At 46.5% G+C, this 26,322-nt stretch overlaps 1 protein-coding gene across 1 annotated transcript; it reads right to left on the bottom strand.

Moving 5' to 3' along the window:
- Window positions 1-19,878: 19,878 nt before the first annotated feature.
- On the bottom strand, window positions 19,879-25,404 carry LOC146859017 (C-C motif chemokine 4-like). Its single transcript, XM_085646935.1, has 3 exons — window positions 25,253-25,404; window positions 23,477-23,591; window positions 19,879-20,383 (listed from the first exon to the last, which is right to left on the bottom strand). Exons 1-3 carry the CDS (start codon window positions 25,323-25,325, stop codon window positions 20,296-20,298), a joined length of 276 nt encoding a protein of 91 aa, XP_085503061.1. The 5' UTR covers window positions 25,326-25,404; the 3' UTR covers window positions 19,879-20,295.
- Window positions 25,405-26,322: the final 918 nt, after the last annotated feature.

The raw sequence follows: 26,322 nt of genomic DNA, 5'->3' as shown, positions 1-26,322 counted from the left end.
CGCTGCTGCCCCCACAGCCCCTCCCCCGCCGATTCCAGCTCCCGCCTCCCATCTGTGCCTCGCTCCCCCTCCCGTATTTAGGCACGCCAAAGACAAGCCCATCTGCGCCCGTCCGCAACCCAAATGCGGCCAGCGCCAGGAGCCCTGGATCTACGACCTTTCACCGTTACAACTCTACTACCCTCCTCGCACTCAGCCCCGGAAGAAACAATAACTGCCAAATACCGATGCCAAACACCACCAATGGCCAGTTCTCTTGCTGACACTGCTGACAATCGTTCACAATCAACAGCCCCCCCTTGGCCGCTGAACCTACAACAGACGCCCGCACCGCCAAAGCCCTGACCTGCATACTCCTCAACATGCGCTCCCTCCACAGGCACGCCACGGAGATCTGGGACCTGCTCAACACACTCTCTCCCCACGTTGTCTTTTTTACAGAAACAAGGACCAACACCACCTCCGCTGCAGACATCGCTACCGCCATCCCCGATGGATACAAGAGCCAAAGAAAGGACCGCCCCAACCACCCAGGAGGAGGACTCGCCATTGCACACAAGAGCTCCCTCCGACTCTCCACCTCCAGCACGAGCGACCCGCTCTCAAACACTGAGCACCTCCACTTCCAGATCCAAACCACCCAAAGAACCACCCTGCACGGTACCCTCATCTACAGGCCCCACGGGCCTCGTGCCTCCTCCGCCGCCACCATCACTGACCTTGTCGCACCCTGTGCCATCGCCTCTATGGACTACAATCTCATTGGAGACCTGAACTTCCACCTCGACACCAGCAGCGACCCCGACTCCACCACCCTCCTTAACAACCTCGCCAACCTCGGACTGAAGCAGCTCATCACCACCCCTACCCACAGAGCCGGACACACCCTCGACCCCATCTTCTCAGGAGGGACAAACATCAACTTCAGCCACACCATGGAGCCCATCTGGACAGACCACCACTGCGTACACTTCGCCTTCAACACCACCACCACCACCGCACCCAAACCCGCCCCGCGCTCACCTTGAAGGAACTGGAGTAAGATCAGAGAAGAATACCTCCACCCCACCCTCCTCCACGACCCCCCCTCCTCCACGACCGATGCCAACTCCGCAGCCAAAGAACTACACCGCTGGATCTCCAGCTGCGCTGACAAGCTTGCACCCCTCCGCCACCCTGTCAAACAACGCCTGCTGAAGGCCGCCTGGTTTACCACCAAACTCCAAGAAGCCAGGGGCTCCTACAGACGCCTCGAGAAACTATGGCGGAACGAGAAAACCACCGAAGACCAGAACAACTACAGGAACGCCATGAATGAATACCACCAGTGCATAAAAGCCACCAGGCGGATCTTTATCAAGAACGAAATCCACACCAAAGCCAGGAACGCAAAAGAGCTCTTCAACGTCATACAGCAGTTCACCAAACCCCCCTGCGAAGCCACAGATGTCAAACCATCTCAGGACCTCAGGAACAAGCTCAGCTCCTTCTTCCACCTGAAAATCAAGACCCTCTACGATAACTTCAGCGAACAAACTCCGTTCACCACCCCCCTCCCCACCACCGACAACCAACTGACCATCACCACCTGGAAAACCGCTACTACCGAAGACACCACCACAACCATGAAGAACACTCACTCAGGAGCCCCCACGGACCCCTGCTCACCGCACATCAACCACAGAGCCTCCGCCGCCATAGCACCCAGACTAGGCCGACCATTAACACCGCCCTTGAATCTGGCATCTTCCCCGATGACGGGAAGTGGGCAGAGGTCAAGCCCCTCCTCAAGAAACCCTCGGCTGACCCGACAGACCTGAAAAACTACCGGCCCATCTCTATCCTTCCTTTCTCAGCCAAAGTCACCGAGAGATTCATCAACGCCCAGCTGACCACCTTCCTCAAAAAGAACGGCATCCTACTCTCCTCCCAGTCCAGATTTCAAAGCAACCACAGCCCTTCTTGCTGCCACCGAAGACATCCGCATGCTACTCAACCAGGGCCACACCGCGGCCCTCATCCTGCCAGACCTCTCTGCAGCCTTCGACACCGTCTCACGACGCACTCTCGCAGCCAGACTCTATGACGCCGGCATACGAGGAACCGCCCTCGACTGGATCGCTCCTTTCTCTCTGGCAGAGCCCAAACGATCAGACTCCCCCCTTCCTCTCCGAACCTACAGAGATCAAGTGTGGGGTACCCCAAAGTTCCTCGCTCAGCCCCACGCTTTTCAACATCTGCATGGCCCCTCTCGCCACCATCATCAGACAGCATGGGCTCAGCATAGTATCTTACGCCGACGACACCCAGCTCATCCTTTCTCTGATGAAGAACCCCAAAGACACCAGGCTCAGCTTCCATGAAGGAATGAAAGATGTCGCAGCATGGATGAACGACAGCTGCCTAAAACTGAACTCGGAGAAGACTGAGCTCCTGGTGGCCCCCTGAGCTTGGAAACCCACCCACCCCAACGGACCACACCTGGAACCTCGGCATCATTCTAGACTCCTCCCTCACCATGACCCGCCAGACCAATGTCGTCGCCTCCACCTGCTTCAACTCCCTCCGCATCCTCCGCAAGACCTTCAAGTGGATCCCCCTGAATGCAGAAAGACCGTCATCCACGCACTCATAACCAGCAGACTGGACTACGGTAATGCCCTCTACACAGGAATCAATGAAACCCTGCTACACAAGTTCCAAACCATCCAGAACACCGCAGCCAGACTCTTCCTCGGAACCCCACGACACAAGCACATGACCCAGCACCTACAAGGCCTACACTGGCTCTCCATCGAGAAGAGAGTCACATTCAAGCTACTCCCCCACGCCTACAAATCTCTACACAACATCGGACCCACCTCACCCTGGTAGAGACCCCACGCATCCGCAGAACCAGAGCAGGCTCCTACCTCGCAACAAAGACTTGGAACGAGCTCCCAGTCAACATCAGACGCACCCCCACTCTGCACACCTTCAGGAAGAGCCTCAAGACCTGGCTCTTCGAATGATCGGGCACTGCAATCACCCCTCCCCCTCCCAGCGCCTTGAGACCCTCACGGGTGAGTAGCGTGCTTTACAAACCCCTGATTGATCGATTGATTGATTGATGTAAAGACTACTGTAAGCAGATTCAGATTTTTTCATACGGAAACATCTCATCCCTGCCCCACGAAAATAGTAGCTGTGTGACATCAGCATAAGAAATCATTTTTTCTGCCAGGGCCTCTTCCAAAAAAGCAAGGGGGTGAGATAAATGTTAAAGAGAGTCCGGCTTAGAGCCGAGCCCTGTGGAACTACCACTTGCAGCTCACTAGACCCAGACGAACATGGGGGGCACCATTCCTCCTCATCTCTTCCCTCTAGGAATGAAGCTAACCAGTCCCACACAAGCCCCCTGACTCCAATGACTTGAAGACGGGCCAGCAGAGTGGAGTGGGGTACCTTGTCGAAGGCCACCGACAGATCAAGTATAATCAGCAACGCCCTGCCCCTGACATCCAAAGTACCCCTGGTGTTGTCTACCACTTCCACTAGCGCTGTATCCATACTGAAACTGGGGATAAACCCAGACTGGCTAGGTTTCAATAAGTTGTTATTTTCCAAATATTGGGAAAGCTGGCAGTTAACATGCTTCTCCAAAACCTTCGTGCAGGCAGAAAGCAAAGAGATCAGTCTGTAACTGCAAGGTTCACCAGGGTTCGCCAGGTGTTTCCTCAGAAGAGGCAAAATCTTGCCTGCTTCCAGGCACCCGGTACTGTGGTGGATGACAAAGAGGCATTCAGTAGTTTGTTCACCAGAGGATTGATGGCATCTGCTCCTAAGGCCCACAGGCCAGGGGGACATGGGTCAGACGGGGAGCCAGACTTAAGGTTGCACACTGCTGCAAAAGAGTCTTCCATGGAAATCAAGTTAAACCTGTTGAGGGTCGTAGAGGAGTCAAGCCGTAGAATTGCATATAACATGTACCCCCTAGTCACCTCCTGCTGCTTGGAAAGAAGGTGGCCGGCTTGAATATTCTCGATCTTGGTCTGAAAATAGTGAACCAGTTGTTCACTCCTTTCACCTGTGAGCACTAATCGTCCTACACTGGCCTCTGGCAACATGAACAAATTAACTATTTTGAAGCTTTCCTTTGACTCCTACGTTAACAAATCTATCCTCGAAGTGAACCTTTTTGCCGTTTTAATCTCTTTATGGTATTTTTATAAAGCTTTATACTTGGCTTTAGTAGTCGGATTATACGAATGTCTCCACTGTCTTTCAAGATGCTTACACTCACTCTTGATCACTTTGAGGGAGTTTGAGTACCAAGGACAAGAAGGCTTAGCTCTATGCGAGAGGATCGCCGTTCAGGGGCTAGCTCACGGGTAGTGGAGCTAATCCAGCTATCCAGAAGACCAACATCAGTGACCACGGCCCCTGAGAGAGAAGGCTTCTCTCCTCAAGTGCCTTACTAACTGCTTCTGAGTGAATCTTGTGGAAAGCTCTTGACACCCGAGATTCAAGCCCACTCAGAGGGCGAGTGCTCCCAACAGATGTCCATCTAAATTTAATCAAATGATGGTCCGACCAGACAAGTGGAATAGGGGTTTCTAATCCAGTGCAATCTTTGAAAAAACCTGATCTAACACATGACCCGCTTGATGCGTAGGGTTAAACACAGATTGAGGCAGTGCTAAGGAAAAAATAATCACTTCCTTCTCCTCTTTGTTATCCATATAGGAGATCAAAATCTCACAGTTGAATAAAGTGGGCATACCTAGGGGCCAATTGTGTTAGTGTGTCGCACAATGAATTGCGGAAAGGGCCTGCTGGGCCCGGGGGTCGATAAACTGAGGCCCCATCCACAGATTGCTGGGGTGAGAGGGTGAGGCAAAACATCGAGTACCTCTGACCCTTCCAGACCCACTATTGGGAGTGGTTACAGTCAAAGTTCAGTGATGGGTATAGTTTTGGGGTGGTGAAGGGTTTTTAGTGTTCGAGAATGGGTGGAGTTTAGGGTGGTGTGCGGTATTAAAGGTTCAGGGATATGTGGATTTGAATGTAGAAAAGGTTTTTAGGCTTCATGGATGGCATAGGATAGGGGAAGCAAGGGGTTTTAGGAGTCATAAATGGGTGGCTTTTGAGGGTGGTGGGGGTTTTCCTTAGGATTAAGGGGTGAGTAGGGTTTAGGGGTTGGTGCAGGGATTTAAGGGATCAGGGATGGAGGGGGTTTAGATGTAGAAAGGGGCACTTAGGGTTAAGAAATAGGTGGAGTTTAGTGGTAGTTAGGGGGTTTTAATTTAAGAGATGAGTTGAGTCTAGGACTAGAAAGGGTTTTAAACGTTCGGGATAGGTGCAATTTAGGGGTCAGAGATAGGTGAAGTTTAGGTGTGGTGAGGGGTTTTTAGGGTTCAGGAATGGGTGGAGTTTAGGGTTGGAAAGGGCTTTTAGGGTTCAGGGGCAGTGTAGTTTGGGGGTCAAGGTTTTATGCATGGGGAGGCATTTTTAGGGGGCAGAGATAGATGGTGTTTAGGGGTAGTAAAGGTCCAGCAAATTAAAAGCATCCAAAGTATGTGTGTAACAATGCAAAATATATAAATTCAAAATAATGTCATCAGACGTAAGGGATTCAAATAAATTGCTACAACCAAAATGTTTCTGAAAGTAAAACCTGCAACCATTTCATTTAGACCTTACAAATAGGCATTCAGAAGCAATTTCAAAACAAATGACACTATGAATTGGTTTCTATGAAATGGTAAATGCCATTCATCCTGAAAATTTCCATTAAGCCGTTTCGATTAAATGGTTTCTGAGTAATGGTATTCCATTACCTTTTTATGCTATGAAATCACATACTACCGGGCTGCCCCATGTAGTGAGTTCCTGAAGGACAAGGCACTCTCTTCTCTCCGCTCAGTGGGCAGGCAGGCTCCGGGTGTTAGGCAAAGCCACAACTTCTCCAGTAAAATCAGCAGGCTTCAGTCGCTGTCCTCGCACCTCCAGGGTGCTGGCTATTTTCTATACCAGACCTAGATCATATCAGCTCTTTGAGTACTCTGCAGAGTGCCACCAAATGTGGTCAGTCAAGCAGCTTCGAACTGGAACCAAGTAGGAAGGTTTGGGTCCCAGTTTGAGTCATGATTTCCAGACAGGAGAGGTGGGTCCACTGTCTACTGTTCAGGAACTTCATTTGGACTGGTTCAGTTTCATAGCTTCATTTTCTTTCTGCAGTACAGACAATTCCACACCAGGTAGAGATCATGTTGGTTCCAAGCACGAGTACCCTTAACAGCCGCACAATCAGTATGAAGGTCTGCACCTGGCCAACATCAACCTTCACAGATGTACCACTCAAGGGGATACGAAAGTCCCCAGCCCTGCCTAGAAACTCCTCCACCATCAAACAACTGGATCTGCTGATTTACACCAAGCCCCCACCATGAACCAAATGGCAGTGGTCAGGAAGGGTGAAACAGCAACCCCTTGCCAATTAGGTCACATAGAGCTTCTAAAGGCGGCCCTGTCCTCATCCTTCAATATTTTAATGTGCAGTGTTGCATTCTCCAACTTGGGAATGCAGAAATACACTGCCACTGTGTGGGGAGTGTTTATCACACCCTCTGTCTTGTGCCATTTGTAAATCAAGGACAATCCAGAAAGGATTTCACTGGCTACTGCATATGCACACTCAGTAACAACATGGAGTCTTACTACCAGGTGCCATACACACAAAACACATTCGACATAGACGCCAGCTTAGGGTCCTGGCATGACACACAAGTGGAACTTTACACAATTCATGGATTTCCATGGAAGTGTTCCATGGATTTTGGCAATTCTTGTTATGCTATATCAGGGTTTTGGCAAAGCTCTATTGTTCAGGAAGCTGCCGGGTGTTCATGGACGTCATTTGGGAGTAGTGAGGAGTCATATCTGTGACCTCTAGAGTTCTCCCTGCTACTCCTGGCACTTACTTTGCAACCCCCGCCTTAGAGGAGGCAAAGGCTGTGCCAGGGGTCGCACAGGAAGTGCCTGGAGTTACAGGGAGCAAGCTAGAGGTCACAGCTGAGACCCCTGACTACTGCCAAATGACGTCCATGCAGGTGTTTGTCAAGCTAAAAAAAATTGACTAAAGGCAAAAAAGAATTCGGTCTCACAAAAGCACAAAGTACAGGGGCGGCTGGTGACATTTGAAAGTAGTGAGGCGTAAAATGATTGGTATACTGCGCCGTTGCGAGCGAGCGTAGCAAGCGAGCCCGAACCACCATAAGGGGGGGGGGGGGGGGTTCGTTGCGATTCCCTTCCCGTGAAAATTTTGAAAAAAGAGAAGAAAAATGGTGCATTTTCAAGCAAATTTGAGAAAGCAGGAAGGTTAATAAAGCAATTGTGAAAGTGCCTCTGTGAACTGTCACTTTTCTCTTTACCTATCTCTCTCACAGAATTCACCACCTTCACCTGTAAGTGGCTGCAAGCTGCTCTATCGGCGTCACTCTCTTCCAGTGACACTCTCACTTTCCCATCATCTAAGTATCCCTTCCTACCTTATCTCTTTCGCTATCTCAGCATCTCCCCTCCTCTGTCACTGGCTGGGTGCTGCTGACACTGCCCGGTGAGTGTCTCTTGCTGCCCCTTCCATTGTCTCGCAACCCCCCATGCTCTCCTCTCTCCCTATCTTGCTATCTCTTCCTATCTTGTTGCTGTCACATACATCTTGCTTGATATCCCTCCCTACATCTCAGTATCCCTTCCTCCCTCGTCTCTTTCTCTGTCTCTGCACCTCTATTCCCCCGTCATAGCAAATGACAAGTAGTTACGACAGAGCACATCTCATACAAGAATTGGATGAACTATCTCTAGACTCTACTATAGCGCCTAATATGTACCGGTGATTGCAGGTGGTAGGCGCTTAGCGCTGCCACTCTTTTAAGGTCCGGCGTCCGGTCCGGGGCATATTTCTCATCATTGGCCTTCCCCCCCAGAGCAAGAGAGAAAAGTCAGTTAACCGCGGAATAGAAAGAGAAGGAAACAGTGACATAAGGGAACAAGGGTGCAGAAAGGAACGTGTGAGAGTAACGGAGCTGACCTAATGCCTATTGCTTTTATCATTACAAAACGAAAGCACAATGGTTTAAAAAGACCACGTTTGTGAATACAGAGCCGCAGTATGCATTTTGTTTTCCAATGCATGCACACAACAAGAAGGTATTTCAGTACCACCAGGAATAGTGTGTTTTTCCACCCAGGGAAAACATGGTTGTTCAAAGAGCGAGGAGGCAACAAAAGTAGGGCTTCACTGGCAAACACTGTAATGTGGCGCTAATGTGTTTAGGTGTGAATAAATCAATATGGCCACCTGGCTTTAGTTAGTTAGTTATTTTTCATATTTTTAATGTTTTATTTCTCTCTACCCTGAGGCTGCACTTAGAAATTGAAAAATGTCAGCAAAAGACTACGTTTCCAGCAAGTGTTTTTCTTTTTAGATCCATTTCACAAGGAAGCAAATAAACGAAAGGAGGAAAGGGAAGGTAATACCTGTTTCTTGAAGTCTCCGACCGGTTTTTACTACATGAGGAGGAGCAAGAAAGAGAGGGAAGAGGGGGAACAAAGGAGGGGGAGGCAACTGCCAGCAGCGGGAGAACTGGACTCAAGCAGTGACTTACGACAGAGCACATCTCACAATCGGTTGAACATCATGAACTATCTATCTATAGCGCCTAGTGAGACCTAATGCCCATTGCTTATATCATTAAATAACAAAAGCAAGATGGTTTAAAAAGACCACGTTTGTGAATACAGAGCCGCACGCGCAGAATGCATTTTATTTTCCAATGCATGAAAAAACATTCTTCAAAGAGCGAGGAGGCAGTCGCGAGGGGGAGGAGGCAGTCACGAGGGGAGAAGTTGCGAGGGGGGGGGGGTCGCACGGGAGAATACAATTAAAATTGAGACAAAAACTTACCTGACCGCATCTGCTCCTGGTCCGCGTTGGCACCTCTGCCCTCTTCAAACAGGAACAGCACGTCAGCACTGGAGTGGCAACCCCTCAGCCAATCCTGGTGCTGCTGCAGCGCCAGGATTGTCTGAGGGCACAGCTTACTCTTCGCCCACCGCCTGCCCATTAGGAGACCGAGGGGCTCCTAATGGGCATGCGCAAGTCCGTGAAAACACAAGTGCGCATGACTGGGCACGGGCTAACAATTAGCTCACCTTGCCCACTCATGCGCACTTGTGCTGCAGTGCTGCCTGTCCCTGGCTGGTCTGACAATGCATGTCAGTCAACAAAACGCCGGACCGCCCACGGTCCGACGTCATACTGACTGACATGCATTGTCAGTTCTCCCTCGGCGTCTCTGAACTTAAGTAAACTAAGTTCAGAGATGCCGAGGGAGCTGCGGGCGCGGGGGGCAACGCCCCAATGCCCCCAATGGTCGCACAGCCACTGACAAAGCACCATAGTACTCTCTGAAACTGAAGTGAACTACTATGTGAGCGGATGTGCTCATTGTGAAAGGGTTGCATACTGTAACTCATAGTGATGTCAGTCATTGGCTGAAAGAGTCATGTGATGCATGTGTGAAAAAAGGAAGAAAAAAGAAAGAAAGAAAGAAAGAAAGAAAGACTGATGAAAAGGAAGAAGGATAGAAAAACTGAAACAAGGAAAGAAAGAAAAAAGAAAGCTGACTCTTCGAAGGAAATTGTGTTTGCTAGACAGAAACGCTGTAGCTGCTCGTAAAATTGTTGAAAAATTCTTTTAATTATTCTCGGCTCCCCTCCCTCCCTTAATGTGTAGGGAAGGAGCTTGTCAGCGTATTTGTTTGTGTTCTGTGTACTTCATGCGGAGTGCACTATTTTTGTTTTAATATTTGCATTTTATTCTTGTGCTCATTCTCTCTTACCCGCACATTAAAATTTGATTCACTCCTCGCTACTTCGCGAGTTTTTCGGGGTTTCTGAGGGACTAGGACATTACACGGCACCATTTTGGTCAGCGCTCTAGCGTTCACATTGCGGGGGCTTTAAGAGCACACCCATGCCAGCGAGCAGCGCAACAGCTGACTCTTCGAAGGAAATTGTGTTTGCTAGACAGAAACGCTGTAGCTGCTCGTAAAATTGTTGTAAAATTCTTTTAATTATTCTCGGCTCCCCTCCCTCCCTTAATGTGTAGGGAAGGAGCTTGTCAGCGTATTTGTTTGTGTTCTGTGTACTTCATGCGGAGTGCACTATTTTTGTTTTAATATTTGCATTTTATTCTTGTGCTCATTCTCTCTTACCCGCACATTAAAATTTGATTCACTCCTCGCTACTTCGCGAGTTTTTCGGGATTTCTGAGGGACTAGGACATTACACGGCGCCATTTTGGTCAGTGCTCTAGCGTTCACATTGCGGGGGCTTTAAGAGCACACCCATGCCAGCGCGCAGCGCACGCGCGCAGCGGGCGCGCCGGTGGCACGCCGGAGGCGCGCCTGAGGCAAGCCCGTCTGCGCCCGTCCGCGCCAGGACGCCGCCAGCCGCCAGATACCCTGATAGTTTGCAGTTACTATCTAGACCTGTGTATAACCCAGCGTGAACATACTCACGTGAGCATTTGCTGTCTTTAAATGGGGTGTGTTGTAAGGATCTGTGCTACAATCTTTTTGAGGGCCCCTTCTCATGTTTGACCTGCAAGTTTCAAAGCATGCATTGCCATTGTCCCATCTCACTCATCTCATCCTCATTTGATTGTATTGGCTTACCTAACTCTCTGAGGTTGGAGCCCCCTAGTTATTCGTCTCCTATTGTGCAGCATCAAGTATGGAACTGTATCTTAGCCAATGTTAGATCTTTGGTTAGGCACTCTGCAAATATATGGGATGTTTTAACCGATCAGAAGCCTGACATAGGTTTCATTACTGAGACCTGGCTTAAACCTTCCTCCACCCCGGCTATTGCTTTAGCTATACCTGAGGGCTATCGGATTCTCAGGCGGGATAGAATAGGCAAAATGGGTGGGGGTATAGCCTTAATTCACAAAGAGGAACTGGCTGTTACCATCCTTGATCAGATGGGGACGGAAGCATTCAAATGCATTGTTTATAGATTGGATCTCTCTACATGTTGCATCTGGAAAGGTGCACTAGTTTATAGACCGCCTGGGTCAATATCAAATTTTACCAATCAGCTGCTCGAATTTATTTCTCCTCACTTAATTGCTACACGTAAATTTCTCCTGCTTGGGGATTTTAACATCCACAGTGAAGATGCCTCTAATCAAGATGCCACACTATGCCTACAAGACCTAGCTGCAGGAGGTTTAGAGATTATTAACACCGCTCCTACCCACATTGCTGGGCACACTTTGGACCTCATCCTTTCCAACTCCTTGGATATCAAATGCGGTGAAACTCTTCCGCTTACATGGTCTGATCATTCCATGATAAATTTCCAAGTGTTGGGTCCCATGGACCTTCCTCCGGTGATAAATAATACTTATGTAACTCGTCAGTACAGACCTTGGCATAAATTAACTGCCAATCATCTTTCCCTACTGTTTGCTGAGTGGGATTGGAACAGTATGCAAGGGGATGTAGATCAACAGCTCGATCTTTTTGATTTGAGAGTTAGTAATCTACTGGATAAAGTCATTCCTCTTAAACCTCTTAGATACTCACCCAAAAGCTCTGCTACTGGCTGGTATACGTCTGGCCTACGTGCTGAGAAAAGCGCTTGTAAAAAATTGGAGCGGATTTGGCGTCGCTCACATGATGAGCATGCAAAAACTATGTATAAAGCAGCTATGGTAATCTATCATAAAAATGTCAAATTGGCCCGTAAATCCCACATTGCAGAGATTTTGGAGCAGGCAGGTAACAATGCCAGATTGCTTTTTCAAATTGTACACGATTTTACGAACCCCAAATCTTGCCAGACTAAGGATAGTTTTTCTCAGTCATTATGTGATAATATCTCCTCCTTTTTCGTACAAAAAATTAAGAAGATTTATCAAATTATCACCCTCTCTAATACTTTTGCTCCGATTCCTGTAGAGGTCGTGTTACACCTCACTACTGAAGGACCTCGTCTGACTACATTTCCTGCTATTACCATCACTGAAGTGCAAACACTTTTGGAATGTACCAGATCTGGATCCCCCCTGGATACTATCCCTGCTAAAATCTCTTCTAGATTTGCGGCCCAGCTGGCATCCCCAGTTTGCTCTATAATCAATGCCTCTTTAAAATCTGCTACTCTCCCTCAAAGATGGAAACACGCCCGAATTATCCCCATCCGCAAAAATTCTAACATCTCCCATGAGGAATTGTCAAACTATCGCCCGATTTCATTGCTCCCGCTACAGAGCAAGATCACAGAGAAACATATCAATAAGCATTTGTCTGCTTTTCTCGAGTCTTCTAGGGCTCTGGATGTCTCTCAGTCAGGCTTTCGTGCTAAACATAGCACTGAAACTGCATTGGTGGAGGTAGTGGACAATATCAGAATGGCTCTGGATCAAGGTCAAGCGGCATTTCTGGTGCTGCTTGACCTATCAGCAGCATTTGATACCATCTCCCATCAAGTTCTCCTATATAGACTTTTGGAGCTTGGCATTGACGGATCTGCATTGAGCTGGTTGTCAAATTTTTTGTCTAACCGTACTCAGGCAGTGTCAATGGGTCCTTTTTCATCGGCTCCCACACAGGTTACCAGAGGCGTCCCGCAGGGCTCATGTTTGAGCCCTACTCTATTTAACATCTATGTGACGCCTCTGGCTAAACTGATGAGGGATCTGGGGTTTAACCCCATTTCCTACGCAGACGATACCCAGCTCCTCCTCACCTTCGATAAAACAAGATCCGATATACAAACCATCTTTTCTCAGGGTATGATGGCTATTGCTTCCTGGATGAAAACTAACTATCTCCAGTTAAACTCTGAGAAATCTGAGATCCTGTTGTTCGGAGGTGCTGACATCTGTTGGTCACCTAGATGGTGGCCTGAGGAGCTGGGTAAAGCCCCTGCTCCTAAAGAGGTAGTTAAAAATCTAGGCATTAAGCTTGATAAGAAACTTACGATGCAAACCCATGTTAATATCACTATTGGGTCTTGCTATCACATCTTAAGTCTACTGAGAAGAGTTTTTCCATTGCTTCCACTTTCCACCAGGAAGACTTTAATTCAAGCACTGCTCATGAGCAAGATTGATTATTGTAATGCTCTTCTTCTTTCTGCTCATGCTACCTCATTGGACAAATTGCAGGTTATTCAAAATATGGCTGCTCGTCTGGTAACCGATTCTCCCGCTAGGACCCCCTCGCTGCCTTTATTGCATGAACTACATTGGCTGTCAATTAGGAAAAGAGTGCAATTTAAAAGAGGCTGCATGATTTTTAATGCTCTAAACGAACTTAGTCCTCGCTATCTTACTAGGAAACTGGGAATGTATCATCCTATATCCTCTCTCAGATCAGGATCTAAAAACTTCTCTCTGTTCCTAGAATAAAGAAAGCCCGTTCTGGTGGTAAGGCCTTTTCGTACTTGGCTCCTATGTTTTGGAACAGTCTTCCCCTTTACCGCCGCATGGAAATGCCCCTTTTCCGTTTCAGAAAGCTTATGAAGACATATCTTTTCTAGTTCAAGTCAGCTCGCTGTTGCTAGCGCAGAGATACCCCTCGGGGTGATTCAGCGCTATATAAAATTATAAAATCAAAATCAAATCAAAGGAAGGAAAGAAAGAAAGAATGAAAGAAAGAAAGAAAGAAAGAAAGTAAGAAAGAAAGAAAGAAAGAAAGAAAGAATGAAGAATAGGAAAACAGAAATAAGGAACGAAACAACGGAATGCAAGAAGAAAGGAAAGAAGGAAAGAAAAAGGGAAAGAAAGCAGGAAATTGGGAACAAAAGCAGGAAAGAAAGAACAAAAAGAAAGGAGATAAAGAAAGAAGGAAATCATAAAGGTATGAAAAAAGGAAACTAAAAAGATAGAGAGAAAGACAGCAAGAAAGAAAGGATAGAAAATGGAAAGAAAGAAAGAAGGAAGAAAAGAAAGAAAGAAGGAAGAAAGGAAAGAAAGAAAGAATAAAAAAGGAATTAAATAAGGCAAGAAAAAACAATGAGGGAAAGAACAGAACTTAGAGGTATGAAAAGACTGAAAGAAAGAAGGAAAGAAAGAAAAAGGGAAAGAAAAAAGAAAGAACATGCAATAAAGAAGGAAAGAAAGCATGAAAGAAGTAAAGAAACCAGGAAAGAATGAAAGAAAGAAGGGATGGAAAGAGGGAAGGAAGAAAGAAGGAAAGAAAGAAAGACAGAAATAAGCAAATAAGGCAGAAAATAAAAAATAAACTAAGAAAGATGGAATAAGAAAAGAAAGAAAAAGGAAAGAAAAGGAAAGAGAAAGAAAGATGAAAAGAAGGAAAGAAAGAAAGAAAGAAAGAAAGAAAGAAAGAAAGAAAGAAAGAAAGAAAGAAAGAAAGAAAGAAAGAAAGAAAGAAAGAAAAAAATTAGGCACAATAAAGGCTAATTTTCTTCCTGGGCATCGTTTATGAAAGAACCATTGGTGAAATTGACTATATAATCAATCACTCAATAAGGGTTGGTAACACGCAGCTACTCACCCACGAGGGTCTCATGGTGCTAGAGGGAGGGAGGGCAGCTCCGTTGAGTGCTGCGGGTCATCCAAAGAGTCAGGTTTTGTGTACATCCTGAACTGGAGCAGTGTAGGGACTTGATGGAGGTGGAGGGGAAGGTGTTTCCAGGCCTTGGCTGTGAGCTAGGAGAAGGACTTTCCTCCCGTTCTGGTATTGTAGATGATTGGATTGGTAGTAAGAGAGAGGTCAGCTGATCGGAGGTGTCTCTTGGGTGTGTCGCAGGATAGGTGGTTGTTCAGGTCTGCTGGTCCTATGTAGAGGGCCTTGTATGCATGAGAGGAGCTTGAAGGTTATTCTTGTTTTGATTGGGAGCCAGTGAAGATCGCGGAGGTGTTGGGTGATGTGGTTGTGATGGGGAAATCTAGGCTCAGTTTGGCTGCGCCGTTGTAGACGGTCTGGAGTTTGCGAAGTAGTTTCTTGTTTATTCCGGCGTAGAGAGCATTGCCGTAGTCCAGTCTGCTACTGATAAGGGGGTGCACGACTGTTTTTCGTGATTCAGATGGGATCCATCTGAAAAGTTTTCGGAGTATGTGGAGGGTGTTGAAGCAGGACGAGGATACAGCGCTGATCTCTTCATCGTGAGCGATGAGTCTAGTATAATGCAGAGGTTTCATGCATGGTCCGTCGGGGTGGGGGTTTTCCGAGTGCGGGGGATGTCGTCGATGCAGAGAGGGTGGAGCCAAGGATGAGGACTTCTGTTTTCTCAGAGTTGAGTTTCAGGCAGCTCTTCTTCATCCAGGTGGCGACTGGAAGTTGTGTCTGATGATGTTGGGTCCTTTGGTGACGGAGAGGATGAGCTGGGGTCATTGGTGTAGGAGATGATGATGCACGTGTGGTTTCTGACGATGGTTGCGAGGGGGGCCATGTAGCTATTGAAGAGGGTGGGGCTGAGGGAGGATCACAGGGGCACTCCACATCTGTTCTCTGTTGGTTCCTAGAGGTAGGGTGGGAGTTCTACCTGTGAGGAATGAGCATATCCAGTCAAGGGCCTTTCTGCCAATGCCAGCATTATGGAGTCTTGTGGCTAGTGTGCGGTGGGAGACAATGTCGAAGGCAGCTGAGAGGTTCAGGAGGAGGAGGAGGGCTACCATTTGGCCCAGGTCGAGGAAGGAGTAGATTTCATCAGTGGCAGCGAAAAGGGCGGTCTCTGTGCTGTGGTTGCTGCGGAATCTGGATTGGGCAATGTCCAGAACATTGTTGACTTTAATGAAGTTTTCTAGCTGGGTGTTGGCGGCCTTTGAAATGACCTTGGCTGTGAATGGAAGCAGGGAGATGGGCCTGAAGTTCTTGAAATCCGTCAGGTCTGCAGAGGGTTTCTTTAGAACGGGCACCCAGAGGTTTCATGGCGCTGATAGTGAGGAAAGAATGAAAAACAGTTAACCTATCCCAAAGCTAGCTTGAATAGCCAGGTCTTCAAGGCTCCCTGGAACTCCATAAGATTTGTACATTTCCTGAGCAACAGGGGGAAAGAATTCCACACCTTTGGGGCAAGAAAAGCAAATCGACATCCGCCTTGACGCTTCCGTTTGATGGAGGGTAAAGTGAGAAGGGACTGATGAGCAGAGCGAAGGTTACGGGTAGGCTCATGTTTGATTATTAAGTTGTTAATGAACATGGAACTTTTCCCGTGAAGAGCCTTAAAGGCCAAACATCCTACTTTAACTATTACCCGTTGGGCAATGGGTAGCCAGTGAAGAGTGGCCAGCAATGGTTTCGCCGAACTCCCACCACGGTTCTTGAAGAATAATCTAGCTGCTTGATTTTGCACAGTTTGCAAGCGTTTAAACAAGAACAGGGGGAGACCTAAATAAATAGAATTTGAAAAGTCTAATCGGGACAGAACCAAGGCGAGTACCACATGAATGAGGGCAGAGTGAGTAGATGAGCAATTTTTCTAATTTTGCGCAATTGATGGAAGCTAGACAAGATCACCGCTCCTACCTGGCTATTCAGGGAGAGATCAGAGTTAATGGTAATCCCGAGGCTTTTCACCGAGGGAGAGGGGGAAGGAGGGAAGCTGAACAATGCAAACCTAAAGCGAAGCGGGGTCTGATAGGGTGAAACTCTGATCTGAATTAGTGTGTGGCCGTGCACATTCCGATGGCTCCAAAAGGGACTTCTGGAAAGTTTTTTCACCACTGCTTGCTCCTGGGATCTCGCCCGTGGACAAGACCGCATGCGTGTTGTTTCAGTGACCGATCCCAGCATAAATAGTATGAAAAAGGTCTCCCATGCATGCAATTCACACAGATGTGAGAGAGACACAACGTAAACTGTAAATTGCTCAAAGTCGTCCAAATGACAATACATCAAAGGGATTAATATTCCACATTATCCAAATAAACTGTGCATTTATAAACAAAAACTAAGAAAACAAGCATTTGCAGTTAAATAGGTCTAGCATTTTAAAAACTTTGACCTACAGGTATTGTAAATGACAATGGCTTTTAATATTGCAGGTTTTTGAAACACATAAATAAAAGGCATTGTCAATTACAATGCCAATACCTCAAAATATCGCAATTGCGAGACCTATTGCATTGCAAATGCTTGTTCCTCACAAGCAAACGCCTGAGTTTCTATGCACCCTCTTCTTTTAACTGTACTAAACAGTATTATGCAATCCTCATTTTCGTGGTGGCGACCCGTGCCTGAACCCTGTGACACACGAGGCGGATGCCACGGCTGGGGGTGGGGCACGATCAGAGATTCCTTATTAAAAGTGCAGCGAGTCGTCACGTGTACGGTACAATGTATTAATCAAGATGAGTGTGTCATGGTAGAAACTGTTGACCAGCAAACATTCAGCGGTCAGATAGGCTGTGAAAGCTGCTCTGGCATATTTTGTTTTCTGGAAGAGGAAAGGTTCACGCTGGAGCAGTCTACTGCCCGATCACGCGCTATGCAAGCGCTATTTAAAGTACAAGGATATGGAAGAACAGCCATTGGAGGGCCGGTCCTTTCTTATACCTCGTGAGGAAGTAATAAGCATCTGAAGCGCGCGCGCGGGCGCGTCTGAGCCGTGCACGCCGACGCTCAGGAGTAGGCGCACAACGGCCCGCAGTTCAGATAGGTATGTAAATATACCTATATACAGGGCTTTAAGTGGGCCGTCTCAGTAGTGCTGATCACAAGCAGTTATTTAAAGGGGGCCTCGAAACGGGTCTCTATCGGGCTCTGTTTTGTGCCCTGGCACAGGCGGTCCGTTTTTTAGGCACATCGATGTGCGCGTGCTCACACTGCTCACTTCTCACTAGTGGAGCTTAGGGTATGACGTCATGCCAGGTGAGCATTGTAGGGGAAGGGAAATCCTTTACAGAGTCATTTTCTCTCTGGATTATACTTGTCTTTTTGAAACTCAGGAGCAGCAACATTGTTGTGGTGTCACCTGCGCTTTAAGTGGAACCTTTTTCAATATTATATACAAGCCATAGTTGCTGCTTATTTATCTTATGTAACTAGCAACCATTGACAAAGCCAACAGTCCTGACTTGTTGTAGGTCCGATGTTACTTGTTGTATCTTATGTCTGGAAGCAATGACAGAAACAGCAAAATACAAGTCGGACGACACACTATGCTAAACACAGATTTTAGCTTACGTGTTTTTAAACCAAGCCCTTAATTACATTGGCCATGCCTCTTTGAGAGACCCCCCAGTTTTTACATTCCACTTAAAGCCCTGCCTATATATTTATTTATATACACATCTTCATAAAAACTGTTTCATATTCTTGAGCTCTGACATGTCATGTGACTTCAAACAGCGCAAATCTCCCTGAAATGGGGAGGGGCGTGCAGCGCCCTTGCTGTGGAACCCCCTCCCCGAATTTACTCCATTCTTTTTCAATTATATTCTGTCTCTCTTTGACCCAGGCGTGCCTGAGGTGGGCCGTAGAATCAGGAGTAGGTTAGGAGCTGTGTCCAACAGGGAAAGGGAAGCTTTTCATGATTCTTATGGACATCTTCCTGCACAAAAAAAATCCTAGGAGTTTTCCTCTTTTTATATAAAGGAAATACAAGGAGAGGTAGAGCTATTTCTCCTCAGTACGCCTCACACCGGGAAGCGTACAGATTTGATGCTTCCCCAGGTTTACATGCTTTTGTTAATCTGGGTCAACCTCAAAATCCATGGGTGTTGCATGTGAAAACCCACTGCAGCTCCCATGGGAGGCCTCCTGGGCGCAGAGTAAGTGCGGCAGTGATTTGTGATGCGTTGCTTTACTCAAGATTTATGAGGCCACTCAAAGCCCCGCAGGGCGGCTTGTGTGGCTTCACAAATAAGATTCAGAGCTCTGCGTCATGCATGTACCACTTTACATGGTGCAAAGGTGACGCAGGGCTCTCATAAATAAACCCCAAAGTTTGTATCCTCAGATTGATTCATGGGAGCAGTGCAAGTGCACCAAACAGAATATAGTATGGACGATGGGAGGCCTCATTTGAATTATAACTATTTTTTTTTTTATATTTGTTTGAGAATTAAATACAATATTTCATCATTTGTATACTTGTTTAATGAGTGCTTGTTTCTGATTTTTGAGTGATATTTTGAGGTTCAAATCAGAGAAATTGCTTAGGCCAGAGACCACAACATCAAGTTATGTCTCAGTAGAGGGGGGTCCCCAGATTCCAGTAATGAATTAATGGGGTTCCTCGGATTCCAGAAATAATAAAATGCGGGTCCACAAAAGTTAGAAGGTTAGGCTGGTTTAGCTGATATATTTTTATATTTCGTGAGTGTACAAAAATAGGCAACAACAATGAAAACACTTAGAATTGTTGGGGCCGATTCACAGAACTAACTTAAGACAAAATCCTAAACTTACTACTTTTGGTATTCACAGAAGTTAGGATTTTGTCTTAAGTTTGTTTTAAGACAAACTTAAGACAGACTTAAGATAGACTTAAGACAAATTTAAGACAGACTTAAGACAGACTTAAGACAGACTTAAGACAAATTTAAGACAAAATCCTAACTTAAGTCTGTCTTAAGTCTGTCTTAAGTTTGTCTTAAGTCGGTCTTAAGACAAACTTAAGACGAAATCCTAACTTCTGTGAATACCAAAAGTAGTAAGTTTAGGATTTTGTCTTAAGTTATTTCTGTGAATCGGGCCCTTAATTGGCTTTAGAAAGTTTTGAACTTCAGTAAAAAAAAATCCTAATCGGCTTCGGCCAAATACTTCCCCACCCATTCAGCGCTCAACCAACTACGATATTCCGTACACTTCTAAATATCTTATTACCAAATAAGAAAACATCACAACATTCTTCGTAAAAAATATATTTATTATCTGTAACATAAATAAAAAAAAGAAATTCCATTTGTCTTGCATCCTGCAGAGGCGTCCTATGGTGCTATTACAGTTGACATTTCACAGCTTTCACCATAAAATCTATATAAGAACTAATTAAAGAAGCAAACACATAGCTGGAGCCTAAAACGGATCAACCACACACATTTAATAAATAGTTATAACTTAAAGGAAATGTTATTGTGTCAGCCCTAAAATAAAATATATAAATTATGCCTATCAATGAAGGTTATTTTTGCTGGCCGTGGAAGTGCGGCCAGCGGGTCTGAGGCTTGGTGTTTTCAGCAGGAAGTGATGTCATGGCAGTCTCTGACACGCTGGAGGATTCGATCTCGGCTTCTTCCGGGGTTACGGACACTGGGCCAGCTCCGGACTCTTAGTTCAGTTCCAAGTGATTGACGTAGTCCTGGACCCAGGTGATTTCTGGATCAGCACACAGCTGGCGCCCTCTTCTAGTGATGAATCTGTGGGGAAAGAGACATGGGGGAATTAAAACATTAAAGTGTGCACGATCAGTTACAAGAGAAAAATAAAACAGCTCAGACAATAACATGTTTTCTCGATATTCCGAATACACAATTACACCTGGTAATATACCAATGCCCTGAGTGCTACGCTTCAGTGCATCGAATAATATCCCTGTGATTTACAACAGAGAATATCTCCTCAGTGCAAGCCTATTATGACATCACGAAATCTCACTGCATTCTACATGGAACTGCACTGTATGCCAAAAATCACTATCACCGCCTCCCAACTGTAACTGCACTATATAAGTCAATATCGCTGCATCCTAACTGCACTATAGGACATATCTATATCACTGCCGCACTGCGCCCTAACTGTAACTGCACTATATATATCATGTCAATATCACTTCATCCCAGCTGTAACTGCACCAATAAATGACACGTCGAATTCTCTCGGTCCAATCTCTAGCTGCACTATATGTCATGTCAGCGGTATCACTGCATTCAAACGTTAACTGCACTATATGACATAAATCCCTATTGCTGTGCCCTAACACTAACTGCACTAAATGACAAAAATCACCCTCACTCCGTCCTAACTGTAACTGCATTATATGACATAAACCAATATCACTGCTTGTAACTGCTCTATAAAACATATGCCATCGCACTGCATCCTAACTGGCATTACAGTATATGATACAACATTCTCCCTGTCCCCACACTGCAACCTTACTATGATATCAAAGAATTTCCCCTTTCCTAATAGCCATTCAGCTGTGCCATAAAATAATATTACTACGTTGTCACTGCCACGTCACTCGGACATCTGTGAGCACCCTGAGTCCTAAGTAGCTTTCCACTATGACATCATGGAATATCGCTGTGTTCTCAAAGTAACTCCTGAATGACATCAGATACTATACAGTACCCTTAATGCTACTCAACTACGACATGAGAGATGCCAAGGTACCCTCAGCACCACTCCACTATGACATCATGGACTGTCATTTTACTCTCAGGACCACTCGACTATGATATCATGGACTGTCACTTTACCCTCAGGACCACATCACCATGACATCATGGACTGTCACCTTACCCTCGGGACCACACCACTATGACACCATGGACTGTCACTTTACCCTCAGGACCACACCACTATGACATCATGGGCTGTCACTTTACCCTCAGGACCACACCACTATGACACCATGGCCTGTCACTTTACCCTCAGGATCACACCACTATGACATCATGGGCTGTCACTTTACCCTCAGGACCACACCACAATGACACCATGGCCTGTCACTTTACCCTCAGCACCACTCCACTATGACATCATGGACTGTCACTTTACCCTCAGGACCACACCACTATGACACCATGGCCTGTCACTTTACCCTCAGCACCACTCCACTATGACATCATGGACTGTCATTTTACCCTCAGGACCACACCACTATGACATAATGGGCTGTCACTTTACCCTCTGCACCACTTCCCTATGATGGCATAGACTATCACTTTACCTTTAGTAGCACTCCATTATGACATCATGAACTGTCACTTTATCATCAGCACCAATCCACTTTCACATTATGGACCGTCACTTTACACTCAGCACCACCCCAGTATATTATGGGCTGTCGCTTTACCCTGAGCATCACTCAGCTAGGCCTTCATGGACTGTCCCTCCACCCTGAGACCACTCCACTCTGGCTTCAGACAGTATCCACGGTACCTCGATTCTGACAGCAGAGGGTATTGTGATATTCCTATTTTAAATCCAACACTTCTAGGGAGCTCTTGCATAACACCTCATATATTATTGGGATTGCAATGTGCTTTGATATCAGGGTTCCCAGGTGTCGCCTTGTTAAAGGAGAAGGGATTTGAGGTGGCGGGTCCCTAATATGGAGTATGCATTTTCATGCTATGAGGAAGCAGGCATCTGGCTGGAGTGGGAATAGTGAGGCCATGTCTGACCCTCAGCGTGTTAAATGTCCGCTGTAATGCAACATGAACATGTGCCGCCCCTTAGACTTGTCATTGGCTGGTGATGTGATTGCAATCCGATAGAAAATAATTCTTATTCACTCTGCCCAGGCTAAGTGGGCATACCGTTTTTGGGCTTGGTATGGGCCTGGTTGGAGAATTGGGGGTGATGGAAGAGGCATGCATGTCTAGAGGCCCTCTGTCTCCCTAAGAACAATGTGGGTTTGTGTGAAGGGCTGCAACCTCAGCAATGTGTCCCGGTCAGGATTAGGGGCCTTGTGCTGATAAATACATGTTGTGCTTTTCCAGAGCGGTTCTCAGAATCCCACTCGCTTCCTCGAAGGGGATGGACCAGGCAACCCGCGGTAAGCATCTCCCAGGGATGGAATTCTCCTCTATTTGCTCACATGCAGCCACCATAAGCACTTGTTTATTAGGAATCAGTGCTTTAGTGAAACACCTCCATGTGCCATCGTCATCTACAAGGCGGTGGTCAGTTCCTCCTCCTCGTGGAACAGACCTCTATGACAGCAGCAGCAGCAAATCTGAGTCATAAGCAGTCAACCACAATAATAAACACATCACTTTGGATGTTGGTGACTCAGATAAAAAAATGCAACTGCACCAAAATAAGGATACGTTGTCCTTGGCCTGGCGAATCCAGGTATGACCAGGAAATGGGACAAATGCGATAACACTTTGAGTTTGAAAGCCTTGTTGAGTGGGCCCATCACACCTTCATCTGCTTATAATACCAACTAAACATTACTGCGGGTCCACCACCGGCCGGAGTGGGCGGTGCTCTGTGGGTAGGATTAACCCGATTACCCCTCACAGGAAGGCAGCAAGTGGAGTGACTGAGGGACATCTACACTGGTGTGAACTACACCTGGGTGGCAGATCTACAACTTCGAATTTCAAAATCAAGAATGTAGGCCCTTTAAATGCAGCCTTACAAGACGAAGAGGACTTAGTGTGAGTTCTATTGTTGCTGAACTAACTAGAGCGACATCTGCCGGGGAGTCATTGTACTCCAGTACAGGGAATTGCAAGGCAGGAAAACACATCTCAAGAAATTAGGAAACTTACATCACCGCTGGCATGGAGCACTGGCTGCTGGTGAAGAAATAATCCTGGACGTGGGACTGTGGGATCTTCCGGGAGGCGTAGGAGAAGCAGCAGGAGGTGGGAGCATCTGCACCGGCTGCAAAAGAACAACAAAGGGTGTAAAGCTGGAGAACGTCCAATCATTTCTGAACCAGAAAGAACAACAAAGGGTGTGAAAGCTGGAGAACGTCCAATCATTTCTGAACCAGAAAGAACAACAAAGGCTGTAAAAGCTGGAGAACGTCCAATCATTTCTGAACCAGAAAGAACAACAAAGGGTGTAAAAGCTGGAGAACGTCCAATCATTTCTGAACCAGAAAGAACAACAAAGGGTGTAAAAGCTGGAGAACGTCCAATCATTTCTGAACCAGAAAGAACAACAAAGGGTGTAAAGCTGGAGAACGTCCAATCATTTCTGAACCAGAAAGAACAACAAAGGGTGTGAAAGCTGGAGAACGTCCAATCATTTATGAACCAGAAAGAACAACAAAGGGTGTGAAGCTGGAGAACGGCCAATCATTTATGAACCAGAAAGAACAACAAAGGGTGTGAAAGCTGGAGAACGGCCAATCATTTATGAACCAGAAAGAACAACAAAGGGTGTGAAAGTTGGAGAACGGCCAATCATTTCTGAACCAGAAAGAACAACGAAGGGTGTGAAAGCTGGAGAACGGCCAAGCATTTCTGAACCAGAAAGAACAACAAAGGGTGTGAAAGTTGGAGAACGGCCAATCATTTCTGAACCAGAAAGAACAACAATGGGTGTGAAAGCTGGAGAACGGCCAATCATTTCTGAACCAGAAAGAACAACAAAGGGTGTGAAAGCTGGAGAACGGCCAATCATTTCTGAACCAGAAAGAACAACAAAGGGTGTGAAAGCTGGAGAACGTCCAATCATTTATGAACCAGAAAGAACAACAAAGGGTGTGAAAGCTGGAGAACGTCCAATCATTTCTGAACCAGAAAGAACAACAAAGGGTGTGAAAGCTGGAGAATCATTTCTGAACCAGAACAGAAGCAGAGAAGGCCTTGTCAATATCATGTCAATGGCCATCCTTCCCCTCTGTCCATGAGCAGGAACAGACCCCCCTTACCCTTCTGAGCATCCCCATACAGCAGGGCCACCTCCACCTGTTGGGTTTCCTCCCCTACTCTGTTCCCTTTTTCTTAACCCTGAACTGTAGGTCACTCATCCTATGGCCATTTAGGGCCTACTGCTCTCCCCTGACTTGCACCACAACAAAGGCTGATGCTCACCTGTATTCTTTTTTTTTAATCAGTATGTTTTTATTGAAGAGTTTTTCAAACAAATGAGTAGAGTGGTGTAAATCAGCATTGGGAAAACACCCCAATGCGAAGGTAAAGGCAATAAATCCACAGGAACATACTAAAGGAGTACACACATCCCAGAAAACTGAGGCTGGAGTAAGTAAACATTGCAGTATTAGAACAGGTAAGTGAAAAAAGGAGTCACTGAAGGTGTAAATACTGTAGGAGGAGCTCTAAATTGTCGATGAATGAAATCACAAAGAAACCAACCTGTGATCTGCTTTCTTTGTCCAAACTACCCATAAGCTCACTATGTGTACTGAGGCACTCACACTGACCGTAGCCAGGTGAAAGGGGCCCTCTGGCCATTCTGTGACACCCTGAGCACGTGCTCCAGCTGCAGATAGAGGGATGGGCCAAGAGACTGAGCGTGCATAGTGGTCCCATCACATGGACCTCATGGTAAGGAGTTGAAGCACCAGCACTCACCAGGGGCAGCCAGGACCTCGGAGCAGAAGGCAGCCAGGAGGAGAGCAGAGGCAGCCGCCAGGGAGATCTTCATGTCAGCTTTAGGTCTGGGACTGAGCTCTCTGCAGATTGTGGTCACTGTGTTGGCTGGGGCTGACTGATCTCCCCATCCGCCCCTCCTGTATTTATGGACAGAAAATTGGGGTTTTCGACGATGCGGGGGCTAGGGAGGGGGGTGGATGACCGGAAAGTTAGATGGAAGAATTGAAAGTGGAAATGCACCAATGATGTGATGGTAGAAACCCTGCAGAATGGAGGGAGCTAAATATGGCACGTTGAGCAACACAGGAAACCTATGGGGAGGCGAGAAGAGCTCGCGCTGCAAACCTGGCTGGCTCAGCGTGCAAACTACACGAGGAGACCAGAAGGACAGGAAGTGATGAAAAAGACACTTGTGTTAGGGAATCTTTATCTTTCCCTCGCCTCTGAAGTGAGCTCACGCCAGTCAGAGGTTCCTGTTCCTGTCGGGGTTTCTAAATTTACTTTAAGAACAGAGAACCTGTAGAGTGGATTTCCCCAAGCCCAAGGGGGTTAACTTATCTGATCTCACAGGGCCGGCTTTAGGGCGGTGCGACCGGTGCCACCGCACCGGGTGCTGACTCTTCAAGGGGGCGCCGTCCTTGGAAGTATTTTATAGCTTTAGAAGCACCTGCTGCTGTATTGCTGGCCTCGGCAATTGTCAGACATCAGTAAAAATGTCAAGATAACTACGGTGATTCATGTTCTTCCTGGAGACAGAAGGAGTTTTGTCTAGTGGAAGTTTTAACTCATTTTATGGTAGCACAGAGGGTTTTATGCCTGCTGCCAAGAATGTGTACCATTCAGATCAGAAAGTGCATATGTTTTAAATCAGTCAGTGCTTTTGACAGAGAGATCCTTTTGTTACTGGCAGTGTAGATGTTAAAATCCTAACATGGAACAGTGAGCTAATAACTATCAAAGAGCTGCATGCAAACTGCAAGATATAGATTAGAGCATTATGATTTTTCCTCTGTCTTTCATTATTCTAATGTTTCAAAAAGGGTTCATTT

Source organism: Triturus cristatus, chromosome 3_2 (genome assembly GCF_964204655.1).
Source record: "Triturus cristatus chromosome 3_2, aTriCri1.1, whole genome shotgun sequence".
In the NCBI taxonomy this organism is placed as follows: Eukaryota; Metazoa; Chordata; class Amphibia; order Caudata; family Salamandridae; genus Triturus; species Triturus cristatus.
This window is presented reverse-complemented; position numbering and strand designations above follow the sequence as displayed.

What these genes read in the sequence shown, in the direction of transcription:
- LOC146859017 (XM_085646935.1), bottom strand. Translation starts at nt 25,325, where the DNA reads ATGAAGATCTCCCTGGCGGCTGCCTCTGCTCTCCTCCTGGCTGCCTTC. An exon ending in CGAGGTCCTGGCTGCCCCTG is followed by an intron (nt 23,592 to 25,252) that starts GTGAGTGCTGGT and finishes GTTCTTTTGCAG; the next exon opens with CCGGTGCAGATGCTCCCACC. An exon ending in TGCTCCATGCCAGCGGTGAT is followed by an intron (nt 20,384 to 23,476) that starts GTAAGTTTCCTA and finishes CTTTCCCCACAG; the next exon opens with ATTCATCACTAGAAGAGGGC.